Source organism: Paramormyrops kingsleyae, chromosome 18 (genome assembly GCF_048594095.1).
Source record: "Paramormyrops kingsleyae isolate MSU_618 chromosome 18, PKINGS_0.4, whole genome shotgun sequence".
Classification (NCBI taxonomy): domain Eukaryota; kingdom Metazoa; phylum Chordata; class Actinopteri; order Osteoglossiformes; family Mormyridae; genus Paramormyrops; species Paramormyrops kingsleyae.
This window is the reverse complement of record NC_132814.1, coordinates 20,982,442-21,005,764: the sequence shown is the minus strand read 5'-3', so window position 1 is coordinate 21,005,764 and position 23,323 is coordinate 20,982,442. Positions and strand designations below refer to the sequence as shown.

The window sequence follows — 23,323 nt, the reverse complement described above, 5'->3', positions numbered from 1 at the left end:
ACCAACAACATGGATCTGTTCTGGTGGACTCCCACACCAGTGCTTGTTATTGGTTTAGTCTTTGATCTTCCTACAGCAGTGATAGATGCAGGTCGAGGACCTCTCCTGTTTCACAGGGTCAGCTGACTGTGACCCTCAGAACTCCATGTCTGTTGATGAGAATGTGTCCCTTCTAGTGTCTAGAGATACCCAGGTGATCCCTCCCTGATGTGGAAGAGCACAGGATTGTCACCTCCCCCAGAGCTGCTGTAGAGAGCTCTGTCATGGAGTGTGGAGTGAAGCCACCTTGATCGGCCAAGAAGCGGACTCTCTGTGTTTGACATGAGTCATGGAGAGGGTGACCAGTGACCCATCTCGCTGAAACAGGGCAGCCCAGTCCCACATGAATATTTGACGAGATGAATATACTGGGTCATGCTGATCAAACTGGGCTCTAGTGGCGCCACGTTAAACAGAACGAGTCACACTGTGCTGGTGCTGGGTTCCAGGGGGCTGATCCAGACGGGAAGCACCTTTTAGCACCCCCATTCAGGCGTGAGAAGTGCCAGTGTGTGAATGATGGGGGGGGGGGGGGCCTGCTATCTGCTTACCTGCCCGACCGCCCCAGCAGGGAGAGTCAGGTGGCTATGAGGATCACGCTCTTCGCCCAGCTGGTCCTCACTTCCCTGTCATTTGTGTGGGTGTCTCCTCTCTGTGACCCAGTTAGCCGGGAGAAGGCGGCCATCCTGATTGGACCTCTTGTGAGCTGACTTCTGGTGCCCCACCCCCGAAAATGGGAAGCCTCTGTAATAAAGTCCCAATCCATATTCCCAGGATCCCTGATATTGGGGACGCTGGCCCTTTAAGAGCTGGCCAGCTGAGTGATGTAATGTGGGTGGCATCACGGAGTTTGCATCCCATGCAGCCCGGCTGCTGGTGCTGCTGCATTAGTGCTCTGTGTGGCTCGTTTCAGCATCACAATATAAACCGTCTATATTTAGCGAGTGGTGAGGTGTTGGCTTTCAGGGTGACTCTGTCCCGCTCTGGAAAGGCTGCAGGGAGATGAACCAAGAAGCCTTCAGGGGCCAGCAGCAGCCTTGTTTTATATTTATACTGATAAATAGTCCTAATAACCCATAATGACTGTGATTTCCCTCTGTGCTCAAGAGATGTGAATGAACAGGAATGAACAGGGGTTTGCAGTGGTACATGGTTACCCGCTGTTGTCATGTAATTAGCATGGTAATAGGGCAGACTGAACGGTGAGCTTTCCTCATTGGCTCTCTCCTTTCAACGTGGATGCTGAGCATTCTGGGAAAAACATGGCAGTGGAGGGTAAACGCCATGACTTGTGTGTTTATCCACAGTGTTCTACTGAAGCCAGCTAGGCAAGCATAGTGTCTGTGTCTCTCTGTGATCAGCAGGGCTGCACAGTTAGGTAGTATTGAGGGAAGATGCCATTACAATGAGACCCTGTTAACTGTTGCCGTTGCCCTAAATTTATAGCTGGGGTGTCCGTGCTCCTTGGGGCGTGGCTTGCTGACATATTCATAATGGCACTTAATCTGGCCAATTGTACAAGTACTTAGGAGTGCTTTGATTTTGCATATAGTCGCTTGATCTTACGAGACAAACATCCAGAGGTGAGAGGAAAAGCTTGGAGTCTGAGTGCAGGGTCATTTATCGGGGGCCCCAGAGCAGTTTTTAAGGCTAAGGGCCTTACTTAAGGGCCCGCTAGTGGTATAATCGCTCTGGCCACAGAACCGACAACCATTCGATTAGGGGCACACAGTCCAAACCAGGCCTCTCATGAAGGATTCATCATTGTCATAAGTTACTTCTAACATCCAGCACTGAAACTTCATATTTTTGTGGGGCCCCAGAGGTTTTAGGGCGTTCCTTCAGGGGGAGGCAGTGAGGAGCCGGGCTTTTGTTTGAGGCTCCGGATGGCGTTCCTTCAGGGGGAGGCAGTGAAGAGCCGGGCTTTTGTTTGAGGCTCAGGATGACGTTCCTTCAGGGAGAGGCAGTGAGGAACCAGCTTTTGTTTGAGGCTCCGGATGGCGTTCCTTCAGGGGGAGGCAGTGAGGAACCAGCTTTTGTTTCAGGCTCCGGATGACGTTCCTTCAGGGGGAGGCAGTGAGGAACCAGCTTTTGTTTGAGGCTCCGGATGACGTTCCTTCAGGGGGAGGCAGTGAGCAGCCGGACTTTTGTTTGAGGCTCCGGATGACGTTCCTTCAGGGGGAAGCAGTGAGGAACCAGCTTTTGTTTGAGGCTCCGGATGGCGTTCCTTCAGGGGGAGGCAGTGAGCAGCCGGACTTTTGTTTGAGGCTCAGGATGACGTTCCTTCAGGGAGAGGCAGTGAGGAATCAGCTTTTGTTTCAGGCTCCGGATGGCGTTCCTTCAGGGGAAGGCAGTGAGCAGCCGGACTTTTGTTTGAGGCTCAGGATGACGTTCCTTCAGGGAGAGGCAGTGAGGAACCAGCTTTTGTTTCAGGCTCCGGATGGCGTTCCTTCAGGGGGAGGCAGTGAGCAGCCGGACTTTTGTTTGAGGCTCAGGATGACGTTCCTTCAGGGAGAGGCAGTGAGGAACCAGCTTTTGTTTCAGGCTCCGGATGGCATTCCTTCAGGGGGAGGCAGTGAGGAACCAGCTTTTGTTTGAGGCTCAGGATGACGTTCCTTCAGGGGGAGGCAGTGAGGAGCCGGGCTTTTGTTTGAGGCTCCGGATGACGTTCCTTCAGGGAGAGGCAGTGAGGAGCCGGGCTTTTGTTTGAGGCTCAGGATGACATTCCTTCAGGGAGAGGCAGTGAGGAGCCGGGCTTTTGTTTGAGGCTCCGGATGACGTTCCTTCAGGGAGAGGCAGTGAGGAGCCGGGCTTTTGTTTGAGGCTCAGGATGACGTTCCTTCAGGGAGAGGCAGTGAGGAACCAGCTTTTGTTTGAGGCTCCGGATGGCGTTCCTTCAGGGGAAGGCAGTGAGGAACCAGCTTTTGTTTGAGGCTCAGGATGACGTTCCTTCAGGGAGAGGCAGTGAGGAACCAGCTTTTGTTTGAGGCTCAGGATGACGTTCCTTCAGGGGGAGGCAGTGAGGAGCCGGGCTTTTGTTTGAGGCTCCGGATGACGTTCCTTCAGGGGGAGGCAGTGAGGAACCAGCTTTTGTTTGAGGCTCAGGATGACGTTCCTTCAGGGGGAGGCAGTGAGGAGCCAGGCTTTTGTTTGAGGCTCCGGATGACGTTCCTTCAGGGGGAGGCAGTGAGGAACCAGGCTTTTGTTTGAGGCTCCGGATGGCGTTCCTTCAGGGGGAGGCAGTGAGGAACCAGGCTTTTGTTTGAGGCTGCACTCCTTGTTTCACTTTCCATGAAGCCACAATCAGACGGCCCGTCCTGTTCATTTCACACTGCGTGCTTTGAGTGTGAAGCAGCGGCTCGCTTTCCCAGCAGCACCCGGCCATTGAGGGGGGTGGTGGTTTCTTGTAGGGCCCTCACTCATCCCATTGATGCTCCATTAGCTGAGGGGGGGTGCCATACTGAATGCTGGGGTCCTTGTTGTTATTGGAACGGAACTGGGCATTTGGGATAAACACACAGCGCCCTTCTTTGTGTCGTCCCGGCGTTATCCCTGCTCTGTCATACCTGTGTCTTTTGGAGGTTGTGCTGGGTGTCTGTGATTTTTGTGTGTGTTCTGTCTGGAGCCGCTGCTGACTGGTGCCTCAGACCAATCACACTTTCACACCAAAATTCGGATAACTACAAAATTCGTAACTACACCACCTCAAAACAAATCTCCCCACATTGTGACATTATTGGGAACCACCTTTTTCAGTCTCCGCAATTCAATTTTATAAAAATCTGTGACTGCAATCAAAAAACTAAAAATGCCAAAAGTCTTGTATTTTCTTTGGCTACTTATGATTAAAGGTTAGGGCTGGGTAGGGGTTAAGGTTGTTCTGCTAACCATCTAGCTACCATCTCCTGACTCTACTCCCGGTGTATTTATTTAGTTTTTGAAGTGACTTTTTGAGTAGGGCCCCAGAAGCGTTCCTTCAGGGGGAGGCAGTGAGGAGCCGGGCTTTTGTTTGAGGCTCCGGATGGCGTTAAGGTTAAGGTTAAGGTTAAGGTTGTTCTGCTAACCATCTAGCTACCATCTCCTGACTCTACTCCCGGTGTATTTATTTAGTTTTTGAAGTGACTTTTTGAGTAGGGCCCCAGAAGCAACCCCCCCCACCCCCACCCCACCCCACCCCACTGTGCACTAAGTTCTCCTGGAAGAAGTACAGCTACAAACGGCAGAGCAGCCACGGCTCTGTTCCTCCTGACAGCTGCCACTGTCCGGGTTTCCCATGGTGCCCTGCTGCTGGGGCTGGGTCACTGCCGGCCACCTGATCTCAGCACAGCCTGTAATTATCCAGAGTGCAAATGCAATCAGCTGGGGACCCAGCTTACATATCGCCTAATTGGGCGCATTCAGTGGCTCTATTAAAAGTTTTGTCCAAATCATAAAAAAACTTTCCAGAGTTCAACAAAGTGTAGCTGTGAAGAGGGAGTGTTTCCATTAATGGATGTCATGCGAATAAGATGCACCATTTGTCATTCAGCGAGATTAAGATCCATGTCTCGTGCTTCTGCACAGAGCGTGATTTCCATAAGTTAGTAGCTCTACACAAACAAAATATCATATTATCTTCCGTCTAGCAAATCACACATTCTGTTTCCATTGCAGCTTTGACTCGCCACAAAAACCACCTCAAGCGAACAGGTTTTTCTCCCTGAAATTTGAGTGCTTTCTTTGATGGTTTTCCATCAAATTATGCAAAATCTAGGTCGATGGAAACGCCCCTATTCATGGTGGAGGAGCAGCCAGACGTGGCGCTCGGCAGGGGCCGGGACGCTGGCACGCACGCGGTGGCGTTCCTTAAGCCTGCTCCCCCCTCGCCGTACTCACAGTTTAGCTGGCTCCTTCACAGCTACGTGCCAGTGCTGTACTGTCTGCCCCTCCTGTACGTCCCCTGAGATAAAAGTGCCTGCTAAATAAATAAGTGGCAGTGTTTTTGGGTGAGCTAATCTTAGCTCCTCCTACACAACCACACATGGCACCTCCATCTACCACGCAGCCCCATTTGCCTGAGCCGAGTAGTTGCTATGGAGATTTTGGGGGGGGGGGGGGGGTGCTCGGACGTGATGCCAAATGGTCCCTGGATGGGCCTGCCAACTCTGCAGAAGATTAACATTTAAAGACAGCGGGGCTCTTGGTGCATGTCCCTCCCAGGCAATTCTGTTGTACCCTTGGGCAGGGTACTAATAACCCATCCAGCTTCCTGCCTGTCCCGTTCAGGGTCTAGGGACATTACTATTATATTATACTAATAATAAATCAGGGATTTCCGTTGTTACCCTAATAATATATTGCAGACTGTGCCGCTAATGGCACTTGAATGATACTCCGTCATTTGGGTCTCCATTTGAGGAGTGGTACTTTCCCAGGCCCACCATGCGCCCCCTTGTGGCCACAACGCCTCACTGGACTAGATCTCAGCGTGCTCATAGTCCCTGAGAGTCACCCTGCTTGTTAGACAGAACAAACCGCTGCTACTGTCACTGGTGAGTGTGTGAAGTGAGGCGGACATCTCTGGCAGTGGTTAAGCAGCATCAGTCCCCGGGATCCCTGCTGTGAATCTACAGCACGCTCAGCCCTTATCTTGGATTACATCTTTATTACCGTGTATAAAATACCTTAGGAGGGGGGAGCTGCCTGTCCTTATCTGAGCCTCATTAGCAACATTCCATTGACATGAGGTAACCAAGACTGGACTTTACTGCAGCATGGTCATGATGTGGTCCCCTCCCAAGGGCACGGCTAATTGGCTGCGCTGTGTCGGCTCGTTATTTGGGGGAGGGGTGCAGCTGATAGAGCTTGTACTTTGATCTGCGAGATAGAAGCGTGGTGAGTAACAGTGGTGAGTAACAGTGGCCCATTCCGAGGATGAAAACAGCCAGCTGTCTGGGACAGGAGCAGCAAGCCAGCAAATGGCAACGACAGCATGTCGATGGAGAGGTAGAGGTGTCACTCAGACAGTTTTTGACACCATTGATTGTACAGGATGACAGAATGAATGATATGGGTCTGCTGTCTGTGTTGTTAAGATGGTGGAGTTAAGGTTACCTCTCAGTAATGCTCTTCCTGACCATTTCTTCAGCTGTCTTTGGACGAAACACTCCTATAGTTCCGGTTCTGCAGTTGTGAAACTCTGGTGGGTGAAGACTCTCTCAATAAAATGCAAATGTATATCACTTATCTGATGTGTTCTCGGGAGGAATGGCTGCTCTGAATTTATCAGAGAGGACGGTAAAGGCTAAAGGTCTTCATCCTGAGGGTGCCACCTCAGCGCCCACTCCGCCTGGGTACTGTGAGAGAGGCCCACGGGCCGGTCTGTTCATTCATTCACGGATTCCGCTGTACGCCGCCTCTTGAGTGGCTGTCGTGGGCTCCGTTTCCCTTGGCAACGCTTTTGCCATCTGTGCCTAGATTGAAGGCGCCCCTCTGCAGCTGACTCCTCCGTGCCACCTCCCGTGGGCATAGCAGCGCTCGTACTGTCCCTTGGGGGGTTTGGGGCTGGTGTCTCAGGGTTGGAGATGGGTTATGTGAAGTACGCATGATCGCTCTCTCCAGTGTCCGAGGCAGATAAATGGCAGCTTGGGATAAGGACGGGAAGGAGGCATTGTTGCACATACTGATCAAAATGTCCGAGTCGATCTTCTTCCCTACTGGCAGGCAGAAGGGTTCCTGGCCTGCTATGTAAGCAAATCATCATTTATTTATCGAACAGTGTCCCTCTCTGTACCTGTAACTTCTGAGCCATTCCTTCCAGTCATTCACAAGGTCATGCACCATGTCATGTGACCAGCTTTGTAGTGCCATAGCGTAAGTGGCCTGCCCACTCATGCCCGTCCATGACCTCATCTTAAGCAGACTGCTTGCTGCTAATCAGGGAGTGCATGCTTAACCCCAACCCTAAGCCTAACCCCTAAGCCTAACCCCTAACCCTAAGCCTAACCCCTAACCCTAATCTTCTCCCAGGTTCACCCCTATGAGTGCTCAGTCTACTTATGCAGTCTTTGGACACAGACCTCTGGTTCCCTGGGTTTGTCAGATATCGACCAAGTCATTGGTTAAAGTTTAATAGCCTTGCACGTCTTTGAAGGAGAAAGGCAAAGTCCAGCCAAGGCAATGAAAATGAACTGGAAAATGTGAGGCATCTCACAGAGCTGTGAAGTCACACCAGACTTTCCATACCTCTGGACAGACACTCTGTGGGGACCATCACGCTCTGGGGTGGTTGCGTCGTGCCGTCAGCGGGTTGCTGTGTTGCCGGGACTTCATGCTTCTTCAAGTGCCAGGTGTTGTAACCTTGCTGTCTCTGAAGTAGGTCTTCAGGGCTGCATCTGTTTCTGCTGAAGCTGCGTGGAGAAATCCTGAAGCGTCTGTAGGTGACCCTTCTTGGGTACTGTCATGGGGATGAATGTTGAATAATTTGCGTGTGTGTGAGTGCTGCATGCTCAGAATAGAATCCTCTTTATTTGCCATTAGCTGTGGTGAACACAAAAAAATTGGCACCCCAAGACTCAACAAACTGGTGTATTAAGGTGTGCTGCATTAATGCAAAATGCGGTGTGTGTGTGTGTGTGTGTGTGTGTGTGTGTGTGTGTGTGTGTGAAATGCAGGTACTCTCCCCCCACCGATCCGCGCTGATGCTTACCCTGAAGCCACCTTGATGATGACTCATTGTAATTGAATAATGGTGTTGCACGCCGAACGCGACTGAAACTGATACACGATTTTAGGGCGTAGAGACTGAAACTGCCGACTGTGAAAAGGGTCAAAAACACTAAAGCAGGAGCCAGCGGCCCCTTCGGAAGGCATTGGTAGATGTTGCGTGGGTGAATATTTCCATTCAAATGTCTTGAAGTGACAATTTGGTCAAATACGTATCTTCTTGCAGAGATCTGCAGGGATGTGTTTCCCAACCCAGTCCTCAGGGACCCACAGACGGTCCACATTTTTGCTCCCACCCAGATAGTCCACATTTTTGCTCCCTTACTCAAAGTTGACAGGGAGAGGATTGGCAAACACTGCAGTTGAAGGTGGGGAGCTTAGTGACCCTGGCCGGCAGTGTCCGTGTGGACGGGGTAGGATCTGAGAGTGGAGACCTGAGTATCGCAGTGAGCTGGCTTTTATTCTGTTTTGTTCATCTCGCCCAGTGACCCCAGTTAGTAATGAATTATATATGTGCCATTAGCACCTATTCACTGGCTCAAAGAACTGCTATTATCCCGTATTCTATATAATACGAAAACCTTAATTGAGTAATTGGCGGGATGGAATACAGTGGACTCTCTGTGGTGCTTGAGAGCACAAGCACAAGCAGAGCTGAATAAGTGTAATGAACTGCAGGCTGAAGCTGGTGTGTTTTGGCAGTGCTTCTAGAGGGGGCTTCAGTGTGGAACCGCCCCTGAAATCTGCTTACCTCAATAGGAACACCGAGAAGCTGCGGTTCTTCTGAGGCTACAGAGGTGACTGTTGTGCCGGACAAATGAGAATTTGACCCATTCTGCTTAGCTAGCTAATCTTACTGGATAGTGTTTGGCCAAACTACCAGCTTGGTGTTTTTCCCCATATTACTTTTCAAGTGCTTCTCACGCCAGAACTTACTGAACGACAATTGTCCGTCCGTCCATCCATTTGTATGGTAAAAATCAATCCTTCCCTAAAAATACCGTCATGGGCCAGAAGAGAGTGCAGGGTGTGTATCTGTGGATTTTTGTACATTTCCGATTGGTTGTCTTTGTCACGTTTTTGTAACCCGTTTCTGCCGAAAAGGCTGTGAGCTGCTTTTACCCGTGGGTTGGGATTTTACCAGCATCTGACTAAACACTCATGTAGGGTGAGTTCATCACTGCAGCTTTTAGAAGAGTCTGGGAGTCGTGCTTCATGCGGCCCTCTTATCCCCCACACCGGAAGCAGCTGACTCAGACTCTTATTTCGACTCTGCAGTGAGCATTGATTGCGGCTCAGTCTCAGTCACACAGGGCTGAGAGCTGGGTTCGAAGTCTCATTTCTGGGATTATTGGGCCGTCAGTGTTTTATTTTCTGGTCTCATTATCTAGTTAGTTGGCATCTTGTTCCAAGTCACATGATTCAGATTAACCATCATTTGATCGTAGGTCATATGGTTCAGATTAGCCAGCATCTTGTCCTGGGTCACATGATTCAGGTTAGCCAGCATCTTATCCTGGGTCACATGATTCAGGTTAGCCAGCATCTTATCCTGGGTCACATGATTCAGGTTAGCCAGCATCTTATCCTGGGTCACATGATTCAGGTTAGCCAGCATCTTATCCTGGGTCACATGATTCAGGTTAGCCAGCATCTTATCCTGGGTCACATGATTCAGGTTAGCCAGCATCTTGTCCTGGGTCACATGATTCGGGTTAGCCAGCATCTTGTCCTGGGTCACATGATTCATGTTAGCCAGCATATTGTCTCAAGTCACTTGGTTCTCATTAGCCAGAATCTTAATTTGAGTTTTATGATTAACATGCATCTTATACTGAGTGTCATGGTTACGATTAGCTGGTAAACAATGGGCAAGGTATCTTTTCAGAAAATTTTTCTCTCTACATGCTAATGACTCCCATCAAAGACGAGCAGGCAGGATAACATACCGGGGGCCAACGTGCTTCTATTGGATGTGCAGTATGTTATATTGCAGCTGGGTACATTTGGGGGTGAGTCACGCTACAGCCAAAGGAGGGACTAATGGGACACAAACATTAGAAGGGCTCAGTAAAACATGATGTATGTATTTCCTTACAAATACAAACTTCACTTTGCAAGGAGTCTACAAAACATCAATTACCAAGGACAAGGAGATATTTGAGTGTGATGTTTCAGCTGTTGGTTGTACTCAACGGAGTAACTGTCTTATCTCATTTAGTAACACAGGCTGGAGGCAGCAGGAGGGTGGAGGGGGAGATGGGGCACACAGATGGGCTCTTTGTGGCGCAGACTCGTTGCACGGCACACTTTCAGGGCTTCTCCGTCAGACGATCGGATCCGTAAATGACAGCTTGTGTTCTTCAACCAGCTGCCATATGCTCTCATGAATATTCAGGAAGCATACTGGTGCCGACCCGCCCAGTCAGGAGCGGAATAACAGGCTCTTCACTAGGAGAGAGGTGGAGATTAACGCACTTCTCGTCAGTATTGGCCCATGCGGGTCTAATTTTGTAGTCTGCTTAGCAAGAGTGACTGTCAGCACAAGCAACTGGTTCATTTGAATATCGCCATGACAGCAGTTATCCCTTTATACGATCGGGACAGAAACATCTCGGAACAAGAATAAGTGGTTTTTACTATAGGAAGGGTAGCAACATTAATGCGTGACATTTGTAATAATGTTATAAATACCAATAATGTAATAACATGCCAGTATTGTAATAAATTACCTATTCTTAATGTAGTAAAATTCAATAATGTAACATCAGGTCAATAAAATAATATCTTATTACATTATCGGCAAAAAGATATTACATTACTGGTTCAGAAAATGTATTACATTTTTGGAGAGAGTGAGAGGGAGGTACAGAGCGTTCACTGATGCAGTGTGTTGCTGCACCCATCACACGACAAACCACCTCAGGGACGAGAACCTGAGTGCACCCATGCGGAAGGCGATACCTCAGCACCACACTAGTATTAATGGTCCAGTGTGAGGTTTTTTCCAGTGGCTGCAGTGCCAATCCTGCCACCAACCCCCAAGTTTTTCCCTGTAAGTGGGAGGACCTCCTTATAGGGCTGGATGTAGATTAACATCAGACACAGGATGAAGCAATTGCAGGTTAAGGGCCTCGCTCAAGGGCCCAATGAAGTAGAATTACTCTGGACATGTACAGGATTTGAACCAGCAACCTTCCAGTTGTTGGCACAGATCCCCAGCCTCAGAGCCACCAGTCCACCCCATTTTTGGAGAGTTACTACATTATTGAATTGTATTATATTAAGAATGGAAAGATTACTACATTATTGCGAGTTATTACATTATTGACTGCAACAACATTAAACCACCTTGGTGCACTAAATATTTAAGTGCATACTAAACCTTTGAGTAATATATTCTTCAGTACTAGAAGATAAATTCCATACAGTCTATACATATTATTTAATTAGCAGGTTCTGATTTTGTCTACATTTTCCTTGATGATTTTTTAAACAGTGCAGAAAGTGACCTGGTGTTTTTATCAAACCTACTTTTGAGGCAAACCGTCAGCTCCGTCATGCTTTTTACGGACGAGACGCACTTCAACGCAGTTGTGCTTCGGTGTGAAACAGAACACTACCAGCAGCAAAACCACAGCCGTAGTGACTCAGAAAACCCAGAACGCACTGAGCCGTAGTGCCTCTCTGTCATGTGGCTGCGTTTTCCTAAAACCTGAGATTCTCTGTAGTTCATCTGTCTGTCCATCTATCTTCCAAGTGCTTCTCCCGGTCAGGGCGGCAGGGCTTCCGGAAGAGCATGGGAATAAGAGCAGCTGAAAAACCTGGATCAGCATGTGGATCAGTATCGCACAGCACAGATCCTGTGATGTGCAGATGGAGCAAATCCGTCTGAGTCATCGCTTGGTCCTGCTGTCAGTTAATATCATGTGTCCAAGTTGGATCTGCAGGGATGATGAATCTGCATCTCATCCCTTTGACTGAAACATGAGAATGGAGGCCTATCATGAGACTGGGTCTGCAGTAGCCTGAGGATAGAACCGGGTCTGGGGAATAGGACCGGGTTTGGGGGATAGGACCAGGTCTGGGGAATAGGACCGGGTTTGGAGTGGGCTTGCGACAGGTCCGGGTTTGGAGTAGGCCAGAGATAGGACCAGGTTTGGAATGGGCCGGGGATAGGACCGGGTTAGGGGGAATGGAGCAAGTTTGGAATGAGTTGGGGATTGGATAGAGTTAGGAGGATAGGATCTGTTTTGAGAGATAGGACCTGGTCTGGAGTGGGCTGGGGTTAGGACCTGGTCTGGAGTGGGCTGGGGTTAGGACCGGGTTTGGAGTGGGCTGGGGTTAGGACCGGGTTTGGAGTGGGCTGGGGTTAGGACCGGGTTTGGAGTGGGCTGGGGTTAGGACCTGGTCTGGAGTGGGCTGGGGTTAGGACCGGGTTTGGAGTGGGCTGGGGTTAGGACCTGGTCTGGAGTGGGCTGGGGTTAGGACCGGGTTTGGAGTGGGCTGGGGTTAGGACCTGGTCTGGAGTGGACTGGGGTTAGGACCTGGTCTGGAGTGGGCTGGGGTTAGGACCGGATTTGGAGTGGGCTGGGGTTAGGACCTGGTCTGGAGTGGGCTGGGGTTAGGACCGGGTTTGGAGTGGGCTGGGGTTAGGACCGGGTTTGGAGTGGGCTGGGGTTAGGACCTGGTCTGGAGTGGGCTGGGGTTAGGACCGGGTTTGGAGTGGGCTGGGGTTAGGACCGGGTTTGGGGGACAGGAGCTGGCCTCTTCCATTGGGTCCCCTGTGTCATTCTGCAGCTTCGTGCCCCCACCATCCCCCACCTATTGTAACATCTCCTCTCTTAAGCCTATCTGTGTGACAGACAGCATCCCCCAACACATGCATTGCTGCGCAGCTGCTGATTGGTCCTCCTGCTGGCCAATATCGTGCCATTGTCAGTATAAATGAAAACTCCCTCGTACTGCAATCCCCAGCACCCCCCCCCGATCTCACTGCCTCTCACCCTCCCCCACCCAACTGCCATTCTCCTCTCATGCTGTGCAAACTGTTGTGAAGCATTATGGGATTATCCCACAATCATTGATAGGCACATGCACACACACATACACACACGCCCACACAAACAGTGCCCAGTCAGCACCGTTAGTAAAACCACAACCAGCAGCTCAGGCTCGGCTGCTCAAAATGGTACAAAGGTGCCTCTCCTGAAGGGGGCAGCAATGAGAACCGGGGACTTTGAGGGAAAGGGCAACAGTAAGGACAGGCTTCACATTTGTTGCATTAACAAACTGGGATTTACGAGCAGGCTGTCGATCTACACAACAAAGGACTCAGCTTTTGTCTGTTTTGTGCCTGGTGGGTCTCTGTGATAGACTGATGTCGATGTGGAGATGAGGGAGTCCAGGAAAGTGTGGGGAAGAACTGAGTGGCCACGAGAAGGACTGCGTCCGCTCTCAGACACGGCCATTAAACTCTGAGCTGCTTAAGCGTCTGTCCTTCGCAGTTTGTCCTATTATCTCACCCTTCATCATTATTTAACTGCATTTGCTTAGAAATATTAAAAATTAATGTACAGCAGAATGGAATCTGTCCCCGGGCATGGTTCTGATGTATTTCCACTAGTGAACATAAAGGAGAAATAAAATAACAGAGAATAAGTTTAAAACAAATGTCTATTCATTGGCTGAAACGTGAAGAGAAACTAAACAAGCAGGGAGCCTGTGATTGGCCGGAAGGTTTGAAAGGCGGTTCTGGGACCGCCCCCGCTGGCCATGCCACCTGCCCGGCTCATGAGTTAGTGAAAAAGGCTCTCTGCTTTTCTGCTGGGTGGGGGGGGGGGGGGGGGGGTGGCATTCAATGCGATATCTGTACTTCTTGCTGTAATACATGCTGCTATAATTCTTGTAAAACTGCAGTACTGAGAACTGAGCTGTCCTCTATTTGATTTCTGCATTGAGGGATTTCTGCCTTGGCTCTCTCTACCTTCCGGCATTTTCTGTGACTCTCTCGCACACGTTGGTGCAGCTGTGACCGGCGTTCCTCCTTCAGCAGGACTGACCCACTTACCCAAGCCACACCTCCCCCTCTACGCACACGCACACTCTCTCTCTCCTATTCTCTTCTTTTGCTTTATCCTGTTTGTCCCTTAATGGTGTCCACCCCGCCCCCCCCACGTCGTCCAGGCAGAAATTTGGCCGTCGGCTCTCTGCCACCCAGTCGGCAGAATTTTGAAGCCAAAACGGAAAGGCGAGGCGGCGGCAGGTCGGCACGGCAACGCCTCAGCACAGTTTACAATCCCGAGGGATTTAGCCTGTTAGCATTTAGCCTCACCATGGAGCTCGATACTAGCATTGGGTATTCGGATGAACATTGGGTATTGGGGTGCTTAAGTCAGAGGCAGGCAGTCCAGGGCATTCCAGCAGGGCACCCCCCCCTCCCAGCCAGAAAGAAGACAGCCCTGCCAAGGTTCTGCCCCCATCCCCCTCCTTCTCCCATGTCGGGACTCAGCTAGATTTGCAGGTTGTCGTGGGGAATTCGCGCTTCTTGGCTTAGCCGGCTTGCAGAGAAAGCAAGCTGTTCAGGTGGAGTGGGTGGGGGGGGGGGCAGGCACTCGCGGAGAGGGCAGCAGCGAGAAGCTGAGGCTAGATGGAACGCTGCGTATGTCTCATTTTGGATGTTTCGCTGTGGCTGAATTCGATGTCTGTTTATCTCTGTGTATGGAAATGGTTGGTCACGGCAGCACCAATCTGAGCATACAGCCAGCCAGCCACACCCCGTCTCCCCTAAACCTTAAGAGCACCACGCTAATCAGTTAACAGCAGCTGATTCCCTTATAACAAATATTGAGTGTTATGCCATACAAGCTTTTCTGTGCCATGGTTGACCTTCTGCATATGAATCCTGCTTTTTTTCCCTGGTTTTCTTCTTCTTCCGTTAATGTGTCAGATTTGGTCACTTTCCCTGTTTTCACTTTATCAGCCTGTCCCTGTGTCTTTGGATTATGGTTTGGATTCGTTTGCCTTTGCTCACATCCACCTGGTCTTGGATCCTCTGCCTCCCCTTAAACCTCGAGCCTGGCAGTAATCCTGAGCTTCCCGCAGTTTGATCCTCTCTCTGTTCAGTCATTGCAACAGGCAGGTGTTGCTTTTGGGAGGAGAGCTGGTTCAGCATCGCAGAGAGCCCAGATTGTTGGACTTGAACATGCATCACATTGAAGTGACTGTGTAGTCACGTTCTCCAGTGGAACAATGGACAAAGGTTTTGACTGATCTGGTTGCTGAGATTAATGGGCAATTGTCTTGCATTTTGAATCCACAAAGTGTCTTGAGACTGTGACAGGCTATCACTAGCTGTGATGCTCATGACAGCAGACTTGGCAGGGCACACCACACTCTGCCACTCTTAGGTGAAATTGAACAGACGAAGCAGGACTGATAAGTTGCATAATATCATGGACAGTATTTTTGGGTCTCCTGGCTCCTGGTGCCTCAATACTCTCCTCCAGGAGACCTCTACAACAGTACCAGTACTGGGGAGATCTTAGTCGACCAAATCTGCAGATCATGGTGAAGATCTATGCTGGATCTTCTACCCTTAGCCTACAGCCAACGCACAAAGCAAACTTATCTTCAATGTGAAGGTCAGTGATATAAAGACCCAGATCTCTGCATAGAGCACAAATCATGAAAATGTGACTCACATTCTGGAATGCCCTAGTTTTGCAGAATATTGAATTTCATTTAATCTTCTTTGTCAGTTCTTGTCTCGGATCGCCAGAACTGGTACTCGTATGATTAAGGTCTTACTCGAATTGTGTCTGCATAGTGGTTGTGTCTGCATAGTGGTTTATCTGCTTGTCTGTGATATGCATCTGAATTGGGTGAGATTCAGTAGAAATGAAATCATGGACTGAACATGGAGCCAGCAAAGCAGCTGTGGTTCATTTCAGACAAACACCTCCCTGGAGATTCACCTCATGGCAGCATCACACAGAAAAACAAATAGGGCCGGCAGTGCCCAGGAGAAAAGATTAAATAAGAATAATAAAAGTCTCTCTTCAGCTTTGTTTTCTTGAGTTCAGGCTTTGGTATATTGCTACCTTAAGGGCATTTCTGACCTTCTGCCTCAATGCGCTTCATTCATGTTTTGTTCAGAGGTCACCTGCCGGTGTCCTGTCACTTTAACAACACAAGCAGATACCCAAGCTCCAACTAAGAGCTCATGGGAGTTTTAATTACACACTAATGTTCTGAGGGCAGAAGGAAAAATGATTGGTTCAGTGAGATAACCAATCAGATTGTAGGGGAGGTGGGTCCAAGGAACTAGAGGAGGTGGGACCAACCAATCAGATATCTTAGTCTCGCCTCCTCTAGTTGATTGGACACACCTTCTCTACATTCTGATTGGTTGTCTCTCTGTACCAGTCATTTTTCATTCTGCCTTCAAAACATTTTTGTATAAGTAAAACTCCCACGAGCAAACTTAGACACCTCAAAGATGATGATGGGTGTGTCCAGTTTGATACAGAACAGTCCAAAACCCTACCCGTGAGCCTAGATCAGCTTTAAGCTCTTGGGTCAAGTGTAAACGGAGTGGTTTTCCAGGGTTAAATCTGCAGCTGTTCGTGTTCTATAACAGTATGCCTTATTAATTCAGTCTGGGTTTCCACTGAAAGCCCTCAGAAGGGATGAAGCCAATCATAGCGTCTGCTCAACGAGGAGAACTAGGCTTCTCAATTTAGTAGGACGCAGTCTCGCGTTTCTGGGTGTCTGAACAAGCCAGTGAGGGCATGCAGCATCTGTCAGCTGCCTGTGGTGCGGGGAATGAGACTGGAGCATCGTTTCATCATGCACAGGAAGTGAGTTTCCCTTCAGTTAATGAACCGTGAAGGAATGACAGCGGCTTTTGGCCAAGAGCTTATCGCTTGTATTGATTTAGAAGGAATGGACCCAGGGTGTGGGGTGGTGGTTAGACGGCAGGTTAGGACACTGTGTTTGTGACCAGAAGGTTGCCAGTTCATGTCCCAGGGTCAGAAGAGTGATTTCACCATTGGGACCTTAATCCCCAATTGCTCCAGGGACTGGGTGAACCTGCTTTCTCAAAAACATGTCGCTTTGGATAAAAACATCTGGTACATAATTAAAATGTGAGAAGAGCACTCCGAGCACAGTGTCCACCTGCAGGGGTGATGCAGCGTTTGAGGCCTAACTGACACACCTGACCGTCCAGTTAATGTTCTCTGTGAGCTTTTTCTTCATCACAGGGACACTATAAAGGGCGGGAAAGCAAGGACGATTCCAAGGGCCCCTAAACCTAGAACATAATTGGATTGGTATGGGTTGAGGGCCCAGTGTAATTTGCTTTCAAGCGGCCAAAAACCTCTAATGGCACCTCTGCTCAGCCATGAAGCGGTATCTGCTCTTTTTGTACTCTCACAATCGCACCCCACACCTCACCTCGGGGAAGTGGTGCTTCTGAATCATGCCCGTCCCAGAAGCCCGGTGTGACGTCTCCTCCTGTGTAGCTTAGTTCTTTCCCTGTTCCACCACAAATGATTTAGCTCAAGAGCTGTGTAGTATTTAAAACAAGGAGTTGAATCAGGTGTGTAAAAGGAGGGTAAACCAAAAACTGTGCAGGGCTCCGGCCCCCCAGGACTGCAGTTTGACACCCCTGACTTAAAGGATCAGCAGCAGATCACCAGGCCTTCGTGTGGAAGTATCTCCTGGTAGCACAGACCCTTTTTATTGCAAAGCTTCATGGAAGCTCAGCTGTCCATATGGGCAGAGGACTGGTTCACAGTCTGCCGCCTTACCTACTCTAAACATCCCTCTTTGGGTTGAACTTATTTTGCTAAAATCATAGACTATGACAGGAAGTAGTTGCAAGCTTCTGTGGGTGTCTGGCTGGTCTGTTTTCTTTTTCCATGTGGTGGAGTTTTGTCTTCCTGTCACCTTCCATTTCTTTTTCTCCTGTGTTTCATCCATCCTTCTTCCTCTCATCCTGCTCCAGTGCATGAAGATTCCAGCTCTGCTGGGGGTACTTGGAGCTTCTGGGACATTCTGCCACACCCAGGAAAATGTCCAGCACCTACGACGAGTCCACTGGCTTCGATGAGACCACGGACAGCTTCTGGGAGGTAAATAAGGACAAACAAATGTGAATCCAACCCACGTGAATGAGGTCACTTCCTTACTTCTCTGTTGTCTTGGCCAGTAGAGGGCACAATCTTTAGTTTTTTTCTAACTTTGTGGTTAATTCAGAGGTAATCTCAGATTGTGGCTCCCAGGAGTGATGGCAAGTGCCTGCTATCCCCTCTCCACCCCAACAACACCATTGACTTGTAGACTCTCACCCCATTGGGCCACATTAGCTGATGGACAGCCCCCTTCCATGCATGGGGGAGGAGCCACATGCACAGGAACATGCAGAGTCTAGTCCCATTGGGCCACATTAGCTGATGGACAACCCCCTTCCATGCATGGAGGAGGAGCCACATGCACAGGAACATGCAGAGTCTCGTCCCATTGGGCCACATTAGCTGATGGACAGCCCCCTTCCATGCATGTGGGAGGAGCCACATGCACAGGAACATGCAGAGTCTCGTCCCATTGGGCCACATTAGCTGATGGACAGCCACCTTCCATGCATGTGGGAGGAGCCACATGCACAGGAACATGCAGAGTCTCGTCCCATTGGGCCACATTAGGTGATGGACAGCCCCCTTCCATGCATGGGGGAGGAGCCACAGCCTTTTCCCTAATCAAGTGCAACAAATCCACTTGGCCAGCTGGACATATACATATAACTTCCTGTATGTCAGGCGTTATTGTTCTCTTGAAAAACATGGACTCCCACGCTAATGCTGCACATGAAAATTATGAAAATCAAGAACAAATCCAGTGTATTGTTGTACAAATATCATATAATTATATTTAATGACCAAGACAATGAAGAAATTTTATTCTGGTGTGTTAATTTGAATAGTTTTGACAGTTAATAAAGTCTTCAAGAGCCATGTTTAAAATGCCAAATTGAAAAATGATTTTGTTTCAGAGAACATGAAGCCTTAATGAGGATTTAATGACGCACGTCCAGGTGTCAGGGACTGATTAATGAAATGTTAGCAAGTGCTATTATTTCTGCTGGTATTAAGATGACATTTTCCTAGATGGCTTCTGCAGCACATTATCAAGAGTATAGAGACCTGTGAAGATCTATCTGATGATGGTCAAGCAGAAGGCAACTGTTAACCTCACTTTACTGTCATTCATCACATGCCATTTCAGCCTTAAATCTTTCACCGAACCATTTCAAACGGCTTCTTATGAAATATTGTGTTATTCATGTGGATTACAGATATTCTGGCCCTGTTGTGCTCAGCAAGCAGAAGCTCTTCTTAAACACCAGTAAATGCCTCAGGAAGGAGAAACCTTGTGGTCAGGCAGGGAGGATTATGGGAATTCAGCCACATCTGATTGGTTGACATCTCTCGTACAGGTGGGCAACTACAAACGCACCGTGAAGCGGATCGATGACGGACACCGGCTGTGCAATGATCTGATGAGCTGCCTGCAGGAGAGGGCCAAGATCGAGAAGAGCTACAGCCAGCAGCTGACCGACTGGTCCAAGCGGTGGAGACAGCTGATTGAGAAAGGTGCAGTCCCATGTGTCTGTATCTGCACATGGGAGTGAGGGACAGATTGGCCTGGACAAATCTGACAAATAAGGAGGAATACTTTTGTGGATATAGATCCTAGGTCTATAGTGTACCACCAGGACCTTCAAGGTCTACAGTGTACCACCAGGACCTACAAGGTCTACAATGTACCACCAGGACCTTCAAGGTCTATAGTGTACCACCAGGACCTACAAGGTCTACAATGTACCACCAGGACCTTCAAGGTCTATAGTGTACCACCAGGACCTTCAAGGTCTACAGTGTACCACCAGGACCTTCAAGGTCTACAATGTACCACCAGGACCTACAAGGTCTATAGTGTACCACCAGGAGCTTCACCATTCCTGAGAGGCTGAAATATCTGTAGATTATAGAATCTGTTAGGTGTCCTGGTTGGCTTCACAGGAGCCCCAAGTCGGTTATTTGGTACCCTTGTAAGTGTAGGTCCTCTTCCTATCAACAGGACCTCAGTACGGCACGGTGGAACGGGCCTGGCTGGCGCTGATGACGGAGGCAGACAAGGTTAGCGACCTGCACCAGGAGGTGAAGAACGGGCTACTCAATGAAGATCTGGAGAAGGTCAGGAACTGGCAGAAGGACGCCTATCACAAGCAGATTATGGGTGGCTTCAAGGAAACCAAGGAGGCAGAAGAGGGCTTCAAGAAGGCCCAGAAACCCTGGGCCAAGAAGCTCAAAGAGGCAAGTGTGGGACCTGTGGCACTTCATGGAACCCAAACCCTGCTCTTCTGAGACGGTAAACCTTAGAGGTGACTCAGGTGGCCACCTTGGGTGCCATCTTTTGAGGGGAACGTTTTGACACTACTGGTGATAGCCCATGTAGTGCCCTAGGCGAGCCTCACCACCGTCGTTTTTCCTGATAGCGGCATCGTAGATGCACTTTATCCAGAAATGGCTCAAACAATCTAAAGTACATGTTCTCATACTTGTACAAATGGCATTTAATTCGTCATTTCATATACATAGACATATTGAGCAGCTGCTACGAGGAAAAGACAGGCAGGCTATTTCGGTCAGCACTAATTGGACTTACCCGAGAGATTATTCACACGTCTCCTTCCAACCTGGCTTGACCTGATAGGGGGTTGAGTCAACCAATGAGTAAAGTGTGCAGAGTTCGCTGTGGAATCAGCCTTAGGGCTGTCAGAAGAGGCCGGTCTCTCGAGTCCATTTAGCCGATCAGTAAGGGAGTCGATGAAGACGTTCCGTATCGACTTTTCCACAAATTACATCTTTCTCAAGTGGTCACATCATCTGGCTGAGAGCACGAGGACGTCACTCAGCTGTACTGCCACTGTGAGACCCAATCAGATAAGGACTTCTGCACAAGGGCGGGTTTGCTGTTCCTGGCCCCACTCAAAAAGTGTAGTAAATATTTGTGGCCAACAGGGGGCCCCAAATCTCAATGGCCCCATTTAAATGTGTGGCTTGAATGGTGGTAAACATGGCTGCTGCTTCAGCATTACAAGTTGTCCCTGTGGACTTCCTGTGTAATATACATTAGGCGTGTTCCCTCCAACATGCCTGGCCGTCCTTCCCAGGTGGAGACAGCTAAGAAAGCGTATCACATGGCCTGCAAAGAGGAGAAACTGGCCTCCACCCGCGAGGCCAACAGCAAAGCCGAGGCCTCTGTCACCCCCGACCAGCAGAAGAAGCTGCATGAGAAGGTGGACAAGTGCAAGCAGGATGTGCAGAAGGTATGAGAACCTGGGGGGTGACGCCGGGGCACAGAGGATGGGAGGCCTGAGGCCTTCGGACAAGCCGGACACTATCTCGGTTCAGTTTGGATTCTTTTGGGTGGTGTACAGAAGATCTTGACTTGCTGGCAAGTCTGTTTGTGGTGCTGAATAGATAATTTAACACACTCCTACTGGATCTCATATTCGTAAACCATCTCCAGAAAAACGTACATTTAGCGATATGTAACATAACTTTTACTGTCAGTTTAGGCAGCTGCGTACCTTAGTGATGCATTCTGGGTAAGCATGGAGAACCTTTATTTAAATGTTTATTTAAATGTTTAGATGCACAGTTAACTCATTTCCTTTAGGTTTTTTTTACGTTGAATGCTGACAGACCCTATTCAGCCCCCAAAGCTCTGCTGTATGGCAGGACCCGCATCTCCAGCGCCACTCTGTGAAGGCACCATGATGCTCCCTAATGAACATCTAGCCAGTCCACATTTCAGCATCACTCTGTGACTTTTCAGCATCTTTAGACTATAGTCACCAGTCCAGCCGGCATTTTAAACTCTGACCCACATTCCAGTTCATAACTGCTCTGCTGACCTCTCACCTCTAAGTTGATAAAAACCAGCTGTCCGATATATGACAGACAATTTCCAGTAACTTAAAGAATCCCCCCCCCAACCTCCACCCGTTCCCCTCATCCTACGGACTAAGCTGCCCTCTGTAATGGAGGTTTGAGCTGGTGCCGGTGAACCAGAATCCCTCCTACATGCTTGTCGTCTGCAGGCCAAAGAGAAGTATGAGAAGTCCCTAGAGGAGCTGGACAAGTGCACCCCCCCATACATGGAGAGCATGGAGCAGGTGTTCGACCTCTGTCAGCAGATGGAGGTCAAGAGGATCACCTTCCTCAAAGAGATCCTACTGGACATCAAGCGCCACCTCAACCTCACTGAGACCCAGTGGTCTGTCTGACTCTCCCATATCCATTCCTGATCACAGCGTCTCGGTCTAGCTGACGTCCATTATTAGCCACGGCTGGTCTGACTCCTCTCCTCTATCTCCTGTTGCTCAGCTACAGCATGGTGTACCGTGACTTGGAGAGGACCATCCTGGCTGCCAACACGCAGGAGGACCTCAAGTGGTTCAGCAACAACCACGGGCCGGGAATGCCCATGAACTGGCCCCAGTTTGAGGTTAGCATCACGTCACAGCAGGGGGGGAAATCAAATTGCTACAAAATCATCACAACATTGTCAACAGAGTAGTAACACAGATCACAGAACAGCAGGTACAGGGATGCATCAAAAAATGAAACAAGTCACCTGAGAAGGTGAATGAGGCCCCATCTCCTGCTGCAAAGCAGTTTCTGATTGATGGGTTTGGAAGGCAGCTTGTAGGATTAGGTTGCATGTCACTAGTTTGGCATCGACAGTTTTGGTGTCAAATGAGAAAACTAGACAAGCTTTACAAAACCATTTTCATTTCCTAATGGACTTTTCATGAGGATTAGGACTTTCGTTTAGATCAATTATAGGATGGAAATTTCTCGTCGATATCTTGGCAAAACATTCAGGGTAGACGGTGATTATCTTAGTGGACTCATTGTTCCAGAAAAAAAATGAAGAAGTGGAATTATGAATTATGATGATGATTATCATTTTCAAGAAATGCAAAGATCATTAAGAAAATCTGATAATCTGATTGGAAGTCTTTGTACGTCAGCGTCACACCTATGAGATCTACATTTCACTGAAAAATCTGTCATTCCAGTCCTGTATTTATTTATTGCTTGCTCACGTGGTTATTTTGCAAGTTATTGTTGAAAAAATAACTTTAGTTAAAGGATATTGTTGCCAAAACTTAATATTTAATCAAATCAGCAAGGCAGCACAAAGTAAGGAAAAAGCTGCAGCTCACTGTAGTCCTTTTGAATATCAATGTGCCACGATCCCGCCCACCTACAAGCTCAGCCAATCAGAGCAGTGCAGAGCTGGTAACCAATCAGTACCTGTGCAGTGCGACCCCTGCTGACCAGTCTCTGTCCTGCAGGACTACAACCCAGAGCTCACTCACACCATTGCCAAGAAGGTGAAGAAGCCCAACGAGGGGGTGACGCTCACTGGCATAACGCCCGGGGGAGACCAGGGGGCAGGCGACCGCGGCAGGTAAGGCGATTAAGTTGTATGCAGGTAT

At 49.0% G+C, this 23,323-nt stretch overlaps 1 protein-coding gene across 1 annotated transcript in view; it reads left to right on the top strand.

The window, feature by feature from the left end:
• The window catches only part of LOC111837118 (protein kinase C and casein kinase substrate in neurons protein 1-like), a 33,998-nt gene that overhangs the window by 8,683 nt on the left and 1,992 nt on the right, over positions 1–23,323 (top strand). Inside the window, exons 2-8 of the mRNA XM_023798952.2 lie at positions 17,756–17,882; positions 19,244–19,400; positions 19,888–20,123; positions 20,984–21,139; positions 21,917–22,092; positions 22,203–22,323; positions 23,180–23,295. Coding sequence (XP_023654720.2) covers positions 17,823–17,882; positions 19,244–19,400; positions 19,888–20,123; positions 20,984–21,139; positions 21,917–22,092; positions 22,203–22,323; positions 23,180–23,295 — 1,022 coding nt within the window. The 5' untranslated portion in view covers positions 17,756–17,822. The remainder of the gene's footprint in view (positions 1–17,755; positions 17,883–19,243; positions 19,401–19,887; positions 20,124–20,983; positions 21,140–21,916; positions 22,093–22,202; positions 22,324–23,179; positions 23,296–23,323) is intronic.